General features: G+C 41.3%; 1 protein-coding gene across 1 annotated transcript; it reads right to left on the minus strand.

Moving 5' to 3' along the window:
• Window positions 1–1,262: 1,262 nt before the first annotated feature.
• LOC135508003 (TNF receptor-associated factor 3-like) lies at window positions 1,263–21,013 on the minus strand. Its single transcript, XM_064927867.1, has 11 exons — window positions 20,701–21,013; window positions 17,738–18,012; window positions 17,428–17,479; window positions 16,691–16,795; window positions 16,271–16,435; window positions 14,274–14,354; window positions 14,003–14,077; window positions 13,663–13,755; window positions 12,565–12,705; window positions 6,157–6,331; window positions 1,263–5,844 (listed from the first exon to the last, which is right to left on the minus strand). The coding sequence occupies exons 2-11, from the start codon at window positions 18,007–18,009 to the stop codon at window positions 5,282–5,284; spliced, it is 1,722 nt and encodes a 573-aa protein (XP_064783939.1). The 5' UTR covers window positions 18,010–18,012; window positions 20,701–21,013; the 3' UTR covers window positions 1,263–5,281.
• Window positions 21,014–21,273: the final 260 nt, after the last annotated feature.

Raw genomic sequence — 21,273 nt, forward strand, 5'->3', positions numbered from 1 at the left:
CAGATGGGTGCAACTTAACAGAAATGGCTTCCGAGTGGCGCAGTGGTCTAAGACACTGCAACTCAGTGCTTGAGGCATCACCACAGATACCCTGGTTTGAATCATGGGTGTATTACAACCGTCCGTGATTGCGGTGTCCGGGTTCGGCCGGTGTAGGCCATCATTGTAAATAAAAATGTGTTCTTAACAGACTTGCCTAGTTAAATCAAGGTTACATAATTACATGACCTGAATGTACTCGATCAGACCGGTCATACAGAATGTGGAATTGTGTCTACATGACATGTTTCTACCTGCAACTATCTAAACACTACAGTTCACCAAGGGTGTCTGGTCTTGTAACTGTGGTTGTCAGGTTTTCTTGAAAAGTCACGTGGCGGTTGTCGCCTACCCTTGGTGGAAAATATACAGCAATAGATACTATGCTTCTGTACTATCCTGACATCTAGTGGAAGGAGAAGATAAGAAAAAGTCTATGAAGCGGTGGTCACCATATCCTGGAGAGCTAGCTACAGTCTGAGCAGACCTTTTCCCCACCCATCACTAAACATATCATCAAGACATCAATTAACCAACTTCACTGTAGTTTTCTTGATTCAAAAGCGGCAAGTGTGGCAGACCAGTGTCAGTCATATAATAAAATTAGACAAAGTAGGTATTACGCAGTGGTCTAATGCACTGTACCACAGTGCTCGAGGTGTCAAAATAGACCTTGGTTCAATCCCGGGCTGTATCACAACCGGCCATGATTGGGAGTCTCATAGGGCGGCGCACAATTGGCCCAGGGTCGTCCTGGTTAGGGTTTGGCCCATGTAGACAGTCATTGTAAATAAGAATTTGTTCTTAACTGACTTGCCTAATTAAATAAGGGTTACATTAAAATATATATATAATGATTAGAACTTTAAGCAGCCATTCCATCTACACCTCCACATTTTATCTCCCATTGCCTACGGCTTGACAACTCACTCAGGATCATCTCCCACCCCAACTCTTTAAGCCATTGACGATACCTCTCCAACGCACTTTGTCCTAGGCTGTCTTGTCAATCTCGTTCCATCCCGTGCCTGATCTTTTGGTGTCTGCTTCAAGCTCCCACCACAAGATGTTTCTCTGGTGCCCAATTTTCAGTTTCCATTGTGTGTTCCAGGATAGAGCTTGCCTGGTGATGTTGGAGGAGGCTTTCAGAGTGTGTGGCCAATCCATCTTCTCCTTTGGATCGCCTCCACCACAGGAACCAAACATCACAGCCAAGAGACAAATTCAAGTTCTTTTTAACAATTTTAATATTACATACACATTCAAAACATAACTTGTGCAAATAACATTCTCCACCAACCATCACGAAAACAAGTCCACTTTATGTCTCAGCTCAATCAACATGGTTGGAGTTTGAGGCATTTTGCTTTCCCAACTGTTAAAAAATAATAATTAGCATGATGCACAGCATCCGTTTTGAACATTACAAAAACAATGTGTAAGGTATTGGTACAAAAAGCGGTATAGAAGTAATTTACAGATCTATATAGATCTTCAGAAATGAAAGGCTATTCCTGTTAACTCCACGTAGCAGTGGCATTTCTATACCAGTGTGTATCCATTCCTTTGTGCCATATGTGTCTGAAATAGCACCTGAATCCCCATGTAGTGCACTACTTTTGGCCAGCTCTGGCCAAAAGTAGTGCACTATATAGGGAACAGGGTGCCGTTTCAGATGCAGACTTTGCACACTGCCTAAGTACCAGGTCCACTAAAACCAAATCTGAAATAAGAGCCTGCACACAAAACACTACTACTCACACAACGACTGTTAATAAAAGCTTGTCAATCAACAACGTTCTCCAACACCATCACAACACTGGAAACATACATACTATACGTTACATTCTGTACTTTAACAATGCAATAATACGACCAAACTTCACCATCAATGCAAACACAACAAGGTAAAGTATTGTATCTCCTTATCCAACATGTCATGTGGGATTGTCTCTTCCAGCTTTAATTTAGAAATGTTTCATCAAACAAAGTCAAGTCGGAGTTCTCCTTAGTGATATTTGATGTCTCCTGTAATATTTGTCTGTACCTCGACTCGCGTTGGATGATGCGTTGTCCCACTCATGTTCTTCAAGGCAGAAATGATTAATGTTGAAGTAAATTTTTTTCTCCATTCTATATGATCTTTAGTTTTGGTAGATTGCCATACATACATACATACATAATGGGTCCATGTAGTTTGACGATGGTTACATCCTGATAACTTGGCTTAGAATGATCCACCCTCCATGCCATTTATACCTATCCCTGCTCTGAGTAGCATAGACATTTTTTAGACTTATACAACGGGTGGGTTTAATCCTGGACACTGATTGGTTAAAACCACATTCAAGCCGGTGTCTATCCCACAAGTTACCACCGGCTAAAACTATGACGTTAAAAATGACTGTTTACTCTGTTCCATCTCACTGCGCAATCCACCGTCTCATCAGCCCAGCCAGACAATTTATTAACTTGTTCTCCACTGTAAAAAGCATCTAGATATTCTCCCATTTCTTTTAGACTAGCAATTTGTTTTCAATAGCAGAGATTTGTATAAACCTTGCGGTCTGTCTCTCTGACATTTGCAACATTGTTTCAATATTGAAATTCGATCTCCAGCTGTCCCATAGCAATGAACCTGTAGGGTCGGGATGAGACAGACAGGCAGACAGCTTTTATCAGCCAGTCGAAATCATGAACCACCATATTATGTATGGATATATACAAATAAATGTCAACAGAAAACAGGTCAAACAAAATGCTGCTAGTTCAGTCTTTTCAGTTTGAAGTGACTGGGTTAGTTGTGTTGTTGGCTTGCTCCTGTGCACAAGTACCCCAACGAGAGAGCACATTTTCTATGCCAGTTGAAATTGAGCATCATTAGCTCATTGTTATGGATGTATCCAAATAACGTCACTAGAAAACAGCTTACACAAATGCAAATGCAGCTACGTTGATGTTATTCTTGCTGCACTGTTTGACATGACTGCGTTAGCTAAAGTTGGCTAGCTAGCAAGGGATAAGAAAGTTGCCAGCCATCAACAAAATCTATAGATTTAGAACAAAAAGACAACTGGGTCGTGCCTCTGGCAACCGAACCAATAGAACGAAGGACCAGCTGGCTTGGGTAGCAACCCTAGATTTCTGTCGGGACTATATCTCGTGGAAGAATGAAACAATATGAATAAATTAATCAAAATAACGTTTATGAAAATATGTCAATCATTATTTGAAAACGTTGGTAACCCGTTGTATAAAAGTGATAAGGCCCTCGAAGACGGTGTTTGGAGGACATATTGGCACGGTTTGCCTAACAACGCCCCTGCAAATATATCCTTCAAAAACCAGCTTCGAGGGCATTATCACTTATTAAACCACCATGTTCACTGCTCTATTTAATATTCAGCCTGGTTGCCACTGGTGACCAGGGCTGGGGAGTAATAGATTACAAAAAAACGGTAACTGTAATCCATTACCAGCAAAAATATTGTAATCAGATTACAGATACTTTTGAAAAAAGCTATGATTATTTAGAAGATTACTTATAAATTCAGAAAGGATGTTGGCGAAAATACATCTTTGACACTTATTTTTTCAATGCTGATTTGAACATCGTTGAGGAAACAGGTGCAAGTTTAAGTTTGTTCCATCTGAGCGAGTCTGACCACAAATCAGAGACCACTATGATGACACACCAAATGTGTTTGATGGATCGCAGGAAAAGAGCAGGAATAGGCTTTTGTAGGCTACAGTCCAAGCTGTCTTCCAATGGTGCGACTGCTGTCGGCATCCAAAGATTATACAACTTGAATAAAAGCTTGGAAGTAAGGATGACAGAAGTGATGCTCATTGATGTAAATCACACTGCTTCTCTCTCATTTCGCTATTTGCGATTTACGGATTGTGGATGGCTGTTCACAAATATAAATGGGTATTTGACCCCAATAATGGTTGAATTCAAAAAGTTTAAGCTGCATATCAATCATTGCTTTTGAAACCAGTGGACAGCCAGTGAAAACAGCTGCTTAGTGCGGATCCCAGCCTATGGAATAAAAGTGGGACTTTTATTGCTCAATCTAATTCATGCCGATAAAAAAAATATCCATTGCTTCTTGAGGAATTGAACTTATAAATGCCTCAAATGTAAACATACACTGTATAGCCTCATAACATGGTTAAAACTATTTTCATATCATGGATGGTCAGTCCTTGCATCCATAGCAGTGTCTTAATCTGAGAGTGGTTACATTTCACCAGGCCCATCCCTCAGCTTTTTACAAAAACAGAGGCGGGTTGGCCATTTTGTTATCGTTTCATCTGTGGATTTGCCCTGCATATTATCGAGATATTAAAGTGTCACCAACAAAAAGATAAACAATTGGCCTACAGCAAATGGCATTCATTTTTCACATGTAAATAGCACTTTTCAGTAGTGCTCAAAGCATGCCATTCCATGAGTGCAGCATTTATTTTTTAACTTAACAAAAATCAGGGCTGGCTAATAAGTCCTTAGTTTTGGGGTTGTGCTCAGGTAAAACAATTTGGCGAATCTATACTTCCATATTTCCACATCCTATTCTTGAAGACCAAGGGGTATAACATGTATTGGAATGACTGGAAATCTGACAGAGTTAGATTTTTAATGTAAAGATATAATTTAAATCGTATTATTGTATGTAGTAGAAAGCGATGCGTTGGAAGAAGCCTACATAACCAACCCATAATGTAAAATGTAATATCCATATAAGGCCAGCTATGTAAACTTTAACATTGATTTATCCTGCAATAGATGTAGTTCAATTGGTAACATACATTTCTGTCTTCTTCTAATGCCTCTTAAGGGGAAAATAATCTAAAAGTAACAAAGCGTTTGGGTAATCCAAAAGTTACGTTATTGATTACAATTTTGGAAAGGCAACTAGTAACTGTAACGGATGAAATTTAGAAAGTAACCTACCCAACCCTGCTTGTGACATATCTCCCGTGTTGAAAAATGATCCTCACACCTCTCTGGTGAGCAACAAAGGGACCAAAGGCTACTGCTCGGAGGTCCACTCAGCTCTTTCTACAGGCTTAGGCTACACACTGAGATCTGCAAAGAAACCTTATTCTGCTAACTTTTTTGTTCTGTTCTTTTCTCGTTCTGCTTCCTTCTTTTTTTATCTCTCTCACATAAGGGCACCTCTCCCTCTGACAGATAAAACTGATCCGGATACATCTGCTGTTCTCTACAGACCATAGGTCAGGGGTCAGGGAGGTCAGACGTATCTACTGTGACCTTAATGAAGATGGTATCGTCCTTGATGTAAGTACCGTTCTCCAGCACAGTCTGGGCCACGAACAGCGGGCAGCCTGAGGCTATGTTCATCTCTGCCGTGGGCCGCCTGAAGCTGCTGCTATTGGGGTCTGGTTTAAAGGCATCCCCTAAGTGCTTTCTGGCTGGGCCCTGATCCATCAGCATCAAGGTCACCTTCTGCTTAAAGGGCCAGAGCAGAAGAGCATCGTACTCGCCACGCATCACCACGAAGAACAGCGACAAGTGGGTTCCTTTCCCCATGCCGTCTCCATTCAGGTAGACCCGGGCACACATCTTGTAGCCAAAGTAGCCAGTGTAGAAAGGCTGGCTGTAGAGAGACAGGGTCTTTGACGCCACTGCTTCTTGTTTCCGCCGCTTGTAGTCACGGATCTTCCAGATGAGCATCCCATTGAAGGAGGCCGTCTCTAGGACCTGGAAGCGCAGGTCCATGTCTGCTAGTCGGATCTCATGGACGCTCAGCATGTCGTCGTGACGGGAGAGCTGTGTCTCTAAAGAACATGCAGAGAAACAAAAGCAAGCCAATGGAATAAGAGCCCTGTATTGTCTGCACCACTCTGGACTGCTCTCTACTCTTGACTAAAAAGCTATTTCAGTTTTTTTTTATTTAAAATGTTCAATAATTTCTTTGCTCATAATGTCGTTTCAGACTTTGAGCATAACAGATTTGGTCCAATGTCACATTACACTTTGAGAAACTCCTAAAAGCGAGTTACACATGATTACAGGTTTTAGTGGCAGTGAAGTGCTAAAGAGCATTCACAAGACAAGTGTTGAGAACGAGAGAATTCAAGGCAACTCACCTAGTGTGTGTGTGGCTGGGTTGGCCCCGCCCCGCCCTCCTTCTAGAGAGGCGACTCTAGAGCGGATGCTCTCCACGGTTCCTCGGAGGGTCTCCACCTCCTCTCGGAGAGACCTCAGAGACCTCAGCTCCAGCTCCATCTCCAGAAGCTTCTCAGAGTGGGAACTCATCAACTCCTACATGGAGGAACAATCACACACACACACGCAGTTACACACACTTCCATATAGGGCTGCTCGATCAATCGAATGTTAATCAAAATTGCGATGTTGACATGTGCAATATCGCATGAGGCTTCGATATTTAGAAAGCACCACATAGCCGTCCGTAAAGACAATTTTTTAAACAGATTTCTCTCACAGCCTCTCCTCTTTTGTCCGCTTCCCAATCACACACACACACGCCAAGCCCCACCCCCTGTCACTCAAGCAGGCAGAGTTCCTCACACTCGAGACGCACCCTGCTAGAGATATTAGAAAAGGAGATAAGAATCACTGTGGGAAATGAATGGAGAAACGTATAACGCGCCACCCAGCAGACTGTTGACCAATAACGTTCACGTTGCCATGCTGTGTCTCGCAGTTGCTAAACTAATCTTCACACAATCCCTTAAAAGTCAGGGTAGATTACGTAATGTCACGATTTCAAGACCTGTTCTAACACTGCCATAAATCTACAGAGTAAGGATAATGGAGATGTAGACGTGGCTCTGATTGGGCAATTATGACCCTGTAATAACCAATTAGATCAACTTAAGGATATATTCAACCTAGGTCCACAACGTCTTGACCCTCCAACAATGAATTCTATACTAAAAATGTATACAGCAATACAGAATAAAGGAGCTTGAACTCTTGCTAGAACAAGAGAGAGGGAAGAGGAGGCTAATGAAGTTTCTAATGAGGAAGAGGATAAACAAGATGGAAGACAAATGTCGCTTAATATACACTGTGTAAAAAACATTAGGAACACCTTCCTAATATTAAGTTACGCCCTCTGAACAGCATGGACTCTACAAGGTGTCAAAAGCGTTCCACAGGGATGCTGGCCCATGTTGACTCCAATGCTTCCCACAGCTGTGTCAAGTTGACTGGATGTCCTTTGGGTGGTGGACCATTCTTGATACACACGGGAAACTGTTGAGCGTGAAAATCCCAGCAGCGTTGCAGTTCTTGACACAAACCGTTACGCCTGGCACCTACTACCATACTCTGTTCAAAACACACTTAAAATATTTTGCCTTGCCCGTTCACCCTCTGAACGACACACATACACAACCCATGTGTCAATTGTCTGAAGGCTTCAAAAATCCCCTCCCCTCCCCTTTATCTACACTGACTGAAGTGGATTTAACAAGTGACGTCAATAAGGGATCATAGCCTTCACCTGGTCAGTCGTTCATGGAAAGAGCAGGTGTCCTTAATGTTTTGTACACTCAGTACTATTAGGCGTAGCCTATAGCCCTACTTTCAGAAACTGAACTGAGTGATATATTATTTGATATATTACTTCTTTCAAGGATGCAGAAGTTGAAGGAGTCTATTAAAGAGGCAGGAATGCAGGACTCCTTTGAACAGTTGAGCCCTGAGGCAAAGGCGTTCTGCAGGACTCAAGTGAAACATGCATTGCTCAAAAACAAGAGGGAGAAGATTCACAAAAGAGATTAAAAGGAGTTTTCCCTCCAATTACTACACCACAGCCCAAAGTGCTACAAAGAGCTGAGGAAGACATTCTTCCTAGCAACCTTGTGTTTGTGTCCTCAGCCAAATGAAGAGGAGCACAGCGCATGACCACTGAAGAAAGAAGGTGCATACTTGTCCTTGATGAGATAACAGTTAAAGATCATCTTGATTACAACCAGAGTTGATGGTGTCTGTTAAGAGAACAACAAAAAAGCCTGCCAGACAGGATCTATGAACACTAACCTAACGGAAAAATGGAAACAGGTAGGCCTATATATCATGTCTTCTTTACTTACCTATCATCAAGACAACAAAAAAAGAGGACAACCACCTAAACTAACCAAAGGGACAACCACTTATACTAATGCACTCCTACTTTTACAGCCAATAGGTTATTTTGTTTCCAAATCTACCATGCCCAGTGACTGTATGTATAGTCTCCCTATAGGAGGGTGCAGTTCATCTCCTTGATGATGTTGGACTGAGTGGAAGGAACACTCTCTCTATAGCCTAGAGCTCTTGCTTGACCCGCTGTTTTTGACACCTGCTAATCACACCTTAACGCATATTCCGGAATCATTTGAGTGAAAGCAGTAATTTGTGATCAGGGGGTCCAACAATGTGAAGGCCATGAAGGATCTTGGTGCTTCCCTAGAACACAAGGACAGCGGTCACACAGCCCACTGCATAAACATTGGTCGACTCGTCCCCATCTTCTACCTCGTCTCTTTAAAATATGCCAGAAAAACTTTAAAAAGCATGGTCTAGAAGTAATTACAGCTTAGTTCATGTAATAGATCATTACAAATGACTAATTATACTATCGCTTATTGAGGTTCAATAGGTTAATCACTATGCTTCTGTCCCTATATTTCTGTCCCGATAGGAGTCTGGTCATCAGTTTTTGTGGCGGCACATCAAAATGTTTTACAACATTGATGAAACAAACAGCTTGAAGCTTGCTCCTGAGCTAACAGACCGACACATCCACCTGCCAACATGAGGGTTCGGGCTGGCATCTCAAATCTTCAGCCATTCTGTTACTGCAGGTAGGCCTTCACATATCTCACTTATCAAACAATGCCAATGCTCACTGTCAATGTAATGCATAATGTTGCTGACTGGATCAACTGCATTACCTACCAATCTACACTGAACTAAAATAGAAATGCAACCATTTCAAACATTTTACTGAGTTTCAGTCACATATATCATTAAGCCTTAATCTATGGATTTCATATGACTGGGAATACAGATATGGATCTGTTGGTCTCATAACTTTAAAAAAAGGGGGTGTGGATCAGAAAACCAGTCAGTATCTGGTGTGACCACCATTTGCATCATGCAGCGCGACACATCTCCTTCACATAGAGTTGATCAGGCTGTTTGATTGTGGCTGGTGGAATGTTGTCCCACTCCTCTTCAATGGCTGTGTGAAGTTGCTGGATATTGGGGGGGGGGGCAACTGGAAAACGCTCAATGGGTGACATGTCTGGTAAGTATGCAGGCCATGGAAGAACTGGGACATTTTCAGCTTCCATGAATTATGTACAGACCCTTGTGACATGGGGCTGTGCATTATCATGCTGAAACATGAGGTGATGGTGGCGAATGAATGACATGACAATGGGCATCAGGATCACGTCATCTTTGTGCATTCAAATGGCCATCGATAAAATGTAATTGTGTTTATTGTCTATAGCTTATGCTTGCCTATATCATAACCCCACCACGACCACGGGGCGCTCCGTTCACATCAGCAAAACACTCTCCCACACGATGACATACACGTTGTCTGCCATCTGCCCAGATCAGTTGAAACCGGGATTAATCCGTGAAGAGTACACTTCTCCAGCGTGCTAGTTGCCATTGAAGGTGAGCATTTGCCCAATGAAGTCGGTTACGATGCAGTCAGGTCAAGACCCTGGTGAGGACGAGCAGATGAGCTTCACAGACAGTTTGTGCAGAAATTCTTCGGTTGTGCAAATCATCATCAGCTGTCCGGGTGGCTGGTCTCAGATAATCTCGCAAGTGAAGAAGCCGGACGTGGAGGTCCTGGGCTGGCGTGGTTACACGTGGTCTGCGGTTGTGAGGCCGGTTGGACGTACTGCCAAATTCTCTAAAACAACATTGGAAAGGGGGATACCTACTCAGTTGTACAACTGAATGCATTCAACTGTAATGTGTCTTCCGCATTTAACCCAACCCCTCTGAACCAGAGAGGAGCTGCCTTAAATCGACAGGAGGCGGCTTATGGTAGTGAAATTAAAGTGATATTCTCTGGCAACAGCTCTGGTGGACATTCTTGCAGTCAGCATGCCAATTCCACACTCCCTCAAAACTTGAGACATCTGTGACCTCCATCCTATACGGTCTCCCATCGACACCACTTGAACAGGTGTGTAAGAGTAGTTTATAGTGCAGGAGATACACAATTAGTTTCACTCTGTGAAATTTAGTGACATAATTGATAACGAGAAACACAATGATAAGGCCAAATTTTGTTATGTAGCGTTGTACTCATATGACTACGAATAATTCTATATGAATAACTACATAAATCTAAGTCAAATTGTAAAAAAGTGATTAATTTCGAGAATATGATCCTTTATCCCAACAATATACCAAAGCAATTGAGAAAAATGAATGTTACTAATATGGTTGATGTCACTCCTCTAAAAGGAAGAGATCAGTGACAGCGTCGAGGCAGAGGCAAGCGTATGTGGCTGGTTGGGTGGCCCGGAAGCTGTCCCTGGATGGAGACCTAGGGAATTGGGACAGGCGTGGTGACCTAGTCGACCAGAGGAGAGGACCACTCCTATGCAGCCCAGCAAGGAGCACATTCATACAGCACAAAAGATTCACGGACACAGCAAATCTAATCAGGCCTTCAAATGTGTTATTCTGCACTATAGAAAAATAGAAAATCCAATCACACACATTTGTCAGAGAAAAACATAAATTAATAAAAAGCACACTTACAAAATCACAAAGACACCATTCACTACACAACACACAGACCAGCCAAAGCATTCCACCCTGCTTTCAGAGCAGTAGTGCGCCATGTGTTGAATCAGTGCAGAGCTGCGCAGACAACGCAAAACAATTCATAGGACAAGAGGCAGCCAAGAAAAACTTAAAACTGAAATGTTGAACAGCGTAGCTTAAAAACTAGAAACATTGATGAACCTCCGAACCCTGCTGCCTAGTTCGGATCTGGATTTAGACAGGGACATCGTACCCTATCAGCTGCATCGCTCATATTGTATTACACTTATATTGTATGTTCTCTTGACAAGCATTGTTATTACATAGACTATCCTTTATATTTTGGTGATGTTGCATTTCTCATGCTCCTGCCTTGTTTGTTGTAGCTAGAATCACGGGTGCCTCGTCACGCACGGTACTTTGTATCTGCAGCAGCAGCACTATTGCTGATGTCATTGGTCTCAAAGAGACGTCGGTATCAACATATTACAGGTTACATATTCTAAGAACAACGTACCCACTCCCAACCTATCACCCGGTCTCCTATCATAGTATCAGAGTTCTGCAGTTCTCTTTAAAATTGCAGTACCACATTGGTACTTACTATGTTTAGATCGTTGTGTCCACTGAGAAAGTATGTGATGATTTTGCTGGCTACTGCTAAGCAGGTGCAGTTCCTTAATCCTTCCACTACCTCATCCTTCTAATATTACCCAACCATGTTGGCTTTGCCAGACCAAGAACAATGACACCTGAATGACTAAAAAATAATGTTACATGATCTTCCTCCGGTCTGTTTTATTTACATTTCCAGCTAGCAAACTCATTTCGATACGAACACACAACTAACACAATTGACAGCTTTTGCATAATAGCAGATGACAAACTTCAACAACTCTCCTTTTTTTATCAAATTAAATTACTACTCAGAAACTCAACAACATATTTCTACAATTTGATTGCTATGTTTCTGTTGATCAGATGGTCTCTATGTCAGTCACCACTCAACCCGAAAAACAAATCTTTGCGATTGCGCGAATATAGCGCTGATGACTGGTTGTGAGCCTGCTGGGTGGAGCGTTATAAGTTTCTCTTCATTTTCCGCTGGGATTCTTATCTCCTCCTTTCTCTAAAATCTCTGGCTAAATCCACTGATAGGGCAAGTATTGCTAGCAAACTTTGGCTAATATACAGGCCGGTACCAATGGTGCAGTATATCAGCATTGTTTGTGCAATAGCTTGTTCTTAAAATCAGAGAAGAAAATGCAAAGAATATTCTAAAATCTTTGTCTGAATGTACCCATCTATATCAATCGAATTAGGGTCCCCCGGGAAACACTGACCAACACTTTGGTTCCTACTCTGTCACAACTATCTCCTCCCTTACTTCCGTTGTCATACCAAACAAAACTGCATTCCATGTTCCCACTGTATTCCAACCATAGCAACAGAATGATCATTCTAATTTTGCGTTTCTAACAGTTCACCCAAGTGTTTTGATCTATAATCGCAAGTAAAATCGCAATTGCAATAATTGGTACAAAAATCGCAATTAATGTTTTGCATATATCGTGCAGCCCTACTTCCATACATGACAGGACTTTACCTGCAACTGAGAAATAAGTAAATGGGACTGAAGGACAGTGCATTATGTCATGATGCATGTCAAAGACAAGTATTATTATGTATGCCAAAGGAGAGTATTACGTCTTTATTACAAGGTTAGATTGGACCTTTACCTGCATGGTATTGAGCTTCTGGTCAAGCTGTCTATTCTTCTCCCTCATCTCCTCGTAGTGAGACAATGTTTCAGACAGACGGCTGCTCAGGCCCGGCAGAACCTTGTACCGCTCCAGAAGCTCTCCTTTAACATCCTCCACCTAGACGATAAACAATAAAGATCATCAAGGACAACAACCACCCAAGCCACTGCCTGTTCACCCCGCTATCATCCAGAAGGTGAGGTCAGTACAGGTGCATCAAAGCTGGGACCGAGAGACTGAAAAACAGCTTCTATCTCAAGGCCATCAGACTGTTAAACAGCCACCACTAACATTGAGTGGCTGCTGCCAACACACTGACTCAACTCCAGCCACTTTAATAATAGGAATTGATGTAAAATATATCACTAGCCACTTTAAACAATGCTACTTTTTTTTTAATATAATGTTTACATACCCTACATTATTAATCTCATATGTATACGTATATACTGTACTCTATATCATCTACTGAATCTTTATGTAATACATGTATCACTAGCCACTTTAAACTATGCCACTTTGTTTACATACTCATCTCATATGTATATACTGTACTCGATACCATCTACTGCATCTTGCCTATGCCACTCTGTACCATCACTCATTCATATATCTTTATGTACATATTCTTTATCCCTTTACACTTGTGTGTATAAGGTAGTAGTTTTGGAATTGTTAGTTAGATTACTCGTTGGTTATTACTGCATTGTCGGAACTAGAAGCACAAGCATTTCGCTACACTCGCATTAACATCTGCTAACCATGTGTATGTGACAAATTAAATTTTATTTAATTTGTTGTTATTACTGCTTCGTTACCCTGAACTACAGCAACCATTCAGCCCTAGGGTTAGTTGTTGTTATGAAGTTAGCTGTGTGGTTCATTTAGTTTCAATTCTCCCAAATGATTTATTTCGGGTACTTCCCAAAATATATTTTGTTGTTAGTGTGTTACATATAAATGCACGTACAAAAACGTGTGAATCAACAATTTCATTATGCTGATTCTTTAAAAATTTTCCTCTAATTGTACACAGGGCAAATTGTTGTAAAAAATTCAAGGTAATTCCAGTACCTTGGCCTCCAGTGTAGTGTTTCTGGTTGCCATCAACCGCAGGTGTTCAGAGGCAAAGCTAGATTCATGGTCCCTCATGTCTTGGTTGAGACCCTACAGAGGAGCAACAGGGAATATCATATCAGTAACATACCAGCTTAAAACTACTGTATGCTCTCCTAAATATGGCCGAGTTGGTGTTCAGTGGGACAGTAGCACCACTTTCTTATGATCACAATAGCAAGACAAAGGAGTAGGAGAGCCATCACAGGGAGTTCATAGTGGCCATGTTATTAGAACTTATATTAAGCATGTTATTATTAATAACATTTCTAACAGTCATAGTAACATGAAGGCTGACCTTGAAATTGCATCCAAAGCGGATAAAGGAGCAGGTGACATGAGCCTTGGGACACTCATGTTGATGACTCGTCAGCTGAGAGTAGAAACACACATTCAGGTTCAATCATTTCCTTATGTGTCAAGCATTTTTCAGTACAACGTGGTCTCAATGAAATGAGCAACACAAAAACTAAAACGATGTTTATCCATCTGATGATAAGTGGAAAGATGACCATTCTTGTTTTGCATGAATACAATTTATTTGACAAAAATTTAAATAAACTTCTTACTTTGCTCCGTAAGATGGAGGGGAAAGTACAATGATTGGGGCAGGCCACCGGAAATGAAGGACAAACGGTGTCTTTGTGTTTCTGAAAAAGTTATCAAGTAAAGAGAAATTGGCACTATGGAAAGAAAATACACCTAGTAAATATTCACACAAAAAACATTGAACACAAATACTGAACTGGCTCTACAACATCAATCAATGATATTGTTTAGGGAAGTAACAGTGTTGTTATAGTCAGTGATTAAGGTGGACTTAAATACATGCCAGTACCAGAACGACAGTGAGAAGGTCAATTCTGGTGACTTTTTAAAAATACATTCTACTCCAAAATTCATGAAAATGTAATGATGTTAACATCTGAAATATAACTGATGTGCGCCACTGCACTGTAGGGAGATGATGAGGAGCAAGTAGTGGCTGTGCGCTCATGGCGCTCATTCACACCACCGTTTCCTTCAAATATACCTTGTAACGTGTCACTGATCTTAAAGGGATAGTGCAACATTTGGCAATTAAGCCCCTTTTCTACTTACCCAGAGTCAGATGAACTCATGGATATCATGTGTATGTCTCTGCGTGCAGTTTGAACGGAGCTAGTTTCACTAGCATGCTAGCTGTTCCCATAGACTTCCAGTCATTGCGCTAATACTAGTTAGTAATTGTGCAAACGCTAGTCAGCAACTTCTTTCAAACTGCAGTCATATTTTTGGGCAGCCTCTGCTAAATGAATGTACGGGAAACGCTGCAGTACTTATTTTGGGTGTCGGTCCTCTTAATATCCTTTTATACAGTATGTTGTTGTCTTCAGTCTCTCTTGGCGTGATGTGTGTTTTGTCCTATATTTATATGTTATTTATCTTTTAATCCCAGCCCCTGTCCTGCCAGGAGGTCTTTTGCCTTTTGGTAGGCCGTCATTGTAAATAAGAATTTGTTTTTAACTGACTTGGTGCCAGTACTAATTCTATTTAAAGAGTGAAAGAAAAATATTGATTTATGCAGTACTGCCAAAAAGAATTATGTTCATGTTGTAAATGACAATGTGCTATAAATGTTCATATGTGCACAGTGCTCAGCTGTTGGCTACAAATTTATGTTGGTGCTGTTGTGCATCCCATCCTGCTGGGGTCTCTGTCCTCATCCTTCAGCCTTAGTCGATATGTAATATAGAATACGCTTATCCAGAGCGACTTAGGCCAACAATAGGTAAGACAACCACATATCAGTCGCATATTGCTGAAATTATTTTCAATACTTCCTAAACAAACACAATAGCCTATATTTCTGTGCACAAAAATTTGCACGGACTGGACAGGAGTGATTTTTATTGGGAAGGGACAAGAAAGTTCCCGGGGTGATATAACTGTTGCGAGGTCAGAACAATTCAAGGAAAAAAATGACAGGACAAGGGACAGGAATTAATTTTCACTCCGGTGTCAACCTCTAGTCTGTGGTAAACACAGGCTTAGGAGATCTTATATGTTTTCTTCTATGAGATAAACTTCAGCAAACAACACTTTTTGTGAATTTTGAATAATTTATGTAATCACATAAAGGCTTCATAATTGATAAAGGTCATGTTAACGGACTGCTATTATCTCACATAACAAAAGGTATAAGATCTCCAAAGCCTGTGTTGACCTCATTTTCGGCGATTATTCAAAAACCCTATTCTTTCGCCATTCATATTTCCCATAGGGATGGCTGACAAACCAGGGGTAACTAATTTCCGGGTTTTAGGACTACAATCTGATGAGCTCTATTATAATCAGATCACATTATGACGTCATGATGTGGACCAAAAGTTCCATACCACCTGAACAGGCTTAAATTCCAGGTATTTTTTATTTTTTATTTTTTTAACACAGACAGGGTATCGACCTCGTTTTTTTTTTTAAAGCAGGAAACTCACGTTTAAACTTCCCCCTTAAAGACAAAATATTCTTTAGGAGGTGCAGGTTTGGTGAGCACCGGCCCAACTCCAGTAGTGGTTCTAGTTACCTGTAACTCAGTCATGGCCATCTTCTGCATGCAGAATTCACAGGTGGTCTCCCTGTGTTTACATTTCCAACTCAAATGTTCAGGAATGTCTTTGCGCATCATCTTCTCTTTGCACTTTCCCAAAGGGCATGGCACCTCAAAATACGGACACACATTTAAATGATCCTGGGAAAAAAAGAAAACATTTAAGGAAAAGGACTCATGAGTGTAAAGAAAATGTTACGTATTATTATAGTAACTCATAACAGTTGATGGGAAATGTCCAACCAATGTGACGAGCATCAAGGAGAATTGTAGATAAACATTTTTCTAAAACGGTCATTCAAAAATGGGTGGATCTTTTGCAGTTCAGAGTTTGAATACCGACGGCGTGCACTGTGCAACAATGGGGCGTTTTATTTCCCCCAGTCAGACACTTACCATGACCTGCTGTAAACTGATCTGCTCCTTACAGCCATTCTTTTCACTCCTGCAGTACACTCTCAGAGCCATGATCTCTCTATGGCAGCACACGTCACGGAAGACCTGACAAAACACACACACACACAACACGATTGTCACTGATTATGTTCACGGCCATTTAGAATGGGTATATAGCAGGGATGGGCAACTTTGATTGGAATGGGGCCCACCGAAAATCTGAACTCATCATGAGGGGCCTCAGTGGCTCGTGGGTCTGCGTACCCACATCCATACCCACACACGCAGTCAGATGACGTTTTAAATGTTATTTAGTGCAATTCTACACATTCTGCCATGGGGTGTAGAGAAAATGTTACTGTTTTTAAAGCAACTTTACCATGGGTGTAGAGAAGATCTTGCCACTTTTTATAACTAATTTCCTGCAATTCTACTCATTTTGCCATAGGGCGGAGAGAAATGTTTGCAGATTTGAATTGATATCTGAATGAGTAACTAATAAACTGAATGGGTTTAGATCGCTCGCTAAACTAACTTATCAATTTAAAAAACGTTAGCTGATATGGGCTAATTGAGTGCACAACCAAATTTCGAAATGTACCTTGTCTATTCTACTATTTTAACTCTCAACAGTTAGTTGAGACCCTGACTGAGTTAAAAATAAACTTTCATTTTTTCCCCCCTTGGGGCTGGTATATAAGGGTGATGATAGTGATGCAAATCATTTTCAGTCTTACCTTGTCTTTGAACAGAGGTTCCTTATCTTCTGGACATACTGGATTCGGTTTGCTGTAAAGTAGATTTAACTAATAATTTATGTCCAATCAAGCATCCTATTAACAACTAGTGGCCAATGACTTCATTATTCCTCCATCATCATCACATGATCATTGAATGACAAACCAATCTTACCAGAAAGACAGCTGACATATCAAACACACTGACAAGAAGACATTTCTGTAATCTCTCAACTGTAATTTCCTAAAAAAAAATCCTAAAAAACCCATTCATTCTCACACTCAGCATGAATATCAAATATCTTCTCACCTTAGTTGATCAGAGATACAGGTTTCACAGAACCTGTGTCCGCATTCTGTCTGCCTGGGGTTGCAGAGCACCAGCTTGCAGGACTCACAGCAGTACTTGGGTTCCGGGGTGGCTACGAAGTGGTCCCTGAAGCCCCCGTGCTGGGGTAGGAAGCCTGCCACGTGGTCGCTGGGCCAGGGGCGCTGGGCCAGGGAGAGAGCGGCCAGGGAGAGAGCGCATTGCTGGAGGGGGATCTGCAGCTCCCGCCCGTCCGCATTCCGCCCTGCTGACATGACCTGGGGAGGGCACACACACACAGACAGACATGAGGTGAGAGATGTTTCATAAAATGTACAGTTGCAACATACAGGACAAACACAACATGGTGTTCCAGCTGAGGCTGTGTGTGTTAATGCTGAGAATTCATTGCCACATCAACAGCACACGACTGTCAGGCCAAGCCTTGGGAAACCCCTTTATAACAGGCATAGCTAACTGGGTCTAATTTTATCCCCGCTCTGACTCGGAGCAGAGTGGAGTGCACAAGCAGGAAGGCCTGGGACTGGAATAAAACATACCCAAAATTAGATAGAGAGGACAGAACTTAATCTCGACTGAACCAAGCCTTTATTATTGACTTGCCAAAACTTTATTCACTTTAGGAGTGCAAGCAGTCTAGGCTAGAACATCCTTCAATTGACATCAATCCCATGTAAATACAGCATACACCATCACCCCCCCAACAAGACTTCTACTAGTAGGTTCTAGTTAAAATGGAGAACTGAGAAAGGTTCCCGAGAAGCTAGAAATCAACTCTGAACTAATGACTGAACCATCAGGTCTACATCCTGTTACACGTTGTTCAAATGACTCATTCATATAGTACAACTGAACCCATTCAGACTGACACTGGTTAGGATATCAAGACTGGCCACTTCTACAACTCTGCCCTCACCATTGAAAGTCCATCCAACCATCATCACTGGATGAGCAAATGGACTAGGCCTAGACTATTCGCTGACCAGTTCATGTGGTTCGCATGGGACTTCCTGGGATATTCAAGGGGCTTTTCCACATGCCTGTCCCTGTCCATCACCACTGACTGACTACACACACAACTTAGTACTCTCTCTCTCTCACACACACACACACACACACACACACACACACACACGTAAGCCTACACAAACTCCAGACACAGCTAGATAAAAGCTGTCAGCAAAAGTTAGAAATTTTGATTGGTTAGGCTAGATAGATATCTTCGTTATCTCCTACCTAAAGTAACGCATATAGTACATTTGAGATTGTTTCGGGTACATTTGGTCCAGGGACGAGATTAGTCAGGTCTATCTTCCTTGACAGGAAATCTGTTTCTGATGAAACGCTGAGCATTATGTAAAATTGGGTATTTCCCCTGTTAAATACACTCACTGATAGGTTTACATGGAGAAAGTCCGAAATCTTTTGAGAAACAGGCTCATTATTCTACCGTATTTAAACCTGGTCATAATGCTTGATGCTGAAAGGACACACTGTGTCTAACAGTGAGTGGAGGAAGAAAAAAGACGAGGGAAATCAGTTACATGTCATAGTTTCTCAGGCGAGATCCTCTCATATGGCCATAAAATGCACGACCTATCTATTCTACTCAGACAATATCCGTACAGAGTGCAGTCTCTCCACTCCCATTATACAGATGTTGGCAAGTCTTGTTATGCTGGTTAAGTAACATGACATCACAAAACAAAAACGAAACAAGTAGGGGAATTCTCTGAGTGACCTTTCGTTGCACTTAGGTTTGGCACAATTACCTTAACCATGTAACTACTGGTATGGATAAAGACCATCATGAAAATAAAATAACAGCCATCATGACCATATATATATATTTTTTTTTTCTTTAATTGTGTGGAATGAACAGCTAACTGAAGACGGGGTGGCCGGGTATTCAGGCAGTTGAGTCGGTTTCTGCTGTAACATGGACTATACAACATGATTAAACATTGTCGCTCTTTGCTGAAACAAGCAAAATGTTGTAGCAAATGAGTCTTCAGTTGTCTAAGCAATACCCCCCTCCCAGCAGAAACACATGCAGTCTGGAGCGGAGGATGAGAGAAAATGTGCGTCTGTTATAACAGTAACCGCGATCATTTGGCTGACCAATTACCGTCATCCAAAATTCCTATGACCGTCACAGCCCAAATTGCTCTAAATCAGATCAGAGTGTGTTGGTCACATACACAGATTTGCAGATGCTATCGCAGGTGCAGCGAAATGCTCGTGTTTCTAGCTACATGGAACACTATAACCTGAAAGCAAGAGAACTTGGAAACAGGTGAATCTTCCCAGAACAGATTCATGTTTTTCTGATCAGTGATCTTAGACCTGGCCAATCAGAATTGTGATTCTATTAAAAGAATGTTTTCAATGTTTCATATGCATACCGTTTGGCATGTCTCAAAGTCATTATTGACATATGATAAGCATATATTTCAATACAAATATATTTTTGCACCCAATATTTACTATTACCAGACTGTTCACCGTGTCTGATAATAGAAACCACCCTCCAAAATAGAAAATCATGCAAATGACTTGAGGTACATTTTTGGACAACCAATTTGTCATAACTGCAATTAATGTATTGCACATGGATTGGTGTAAAACGGAAGATCTTATAATATGTCATGTCAACGTAAAATGACATGACAAGTTGATCATGTGGAATAATACATATTTAGAATATGCCATTATTGGTAAATCTTCACCATGGTTTAGATGGCTGAGTGTAGGCAATTCAGTGCACCACAATGGATGTTTTAAATTACATCATACCCCAATTTGAAGCCTCCCTAGCTCCACACACGTTTTGGCTCACAACTGCATGGCTACTCAACATGTTGCAATCTACAGACAGACAGAGCTACATAAAAGTCAAATTCACTATAATATCATTAGCTTTCCCGTCTAGCAACAATACTTACATGAATCAGATATAACGTGGGCCAACGCAACGCCGTTTTCCAGGAGCTACAATGTTACAAATGGAGCTTCGATGAATGGCACGTTCATGAACACCACAATGTAACCGCTTACAATGAAAACGACCAAACACTGCCGGTTTTAAAACAGGCAGCTAGAGGCTTTTGATCGGTAGCTGACATTTTAAAAACAGAATGTTAAAAGGAAATGTACTAAAATCCATACGGGAATATAGCAGAAAAAGCAGCCGCTGCTGACTTGCTCTTGTCTTGATGTCTAGTGGTTGGAAAGCCCCCTTTGCTTTGGTCTTACTTCCTCAGGAAATCCCCGTCAAGAAGAAAAAAATGGTAGTCAGCCAGTGGTAGAGGCCATGATGTGTTGTATGGTATTTCCGCTAGATGGCAGTGTCATCATCACCATCAAGTGTACTACGGGAATTGCTGTCAAATATACAAACGTGGGACATTTTACTGTTTGTAATGGTCTGTACCCATCACTTACAGCACATGAGTCATTTCCTCCTATTCAGTAAAACATTTATTTTCTCCTCCTGTCCTGAAACAATACTTGATCCT

The sequence above is a fragment of the Oncorhynchus masou genome, chromosome 21 (assembly GCF_036934945.1).
Source record: "Oncorhynchus masou masou isolate Uvic2021 chromosome 21, UVic_Omas_1.1, whole genome shotgun sequence".
NCBI lineage: Eukaryota > Metazoa > Chordata > Actinopteri > Salmoniformes > Salmonidae > Oncorhynchus > Oncorhynchus masou.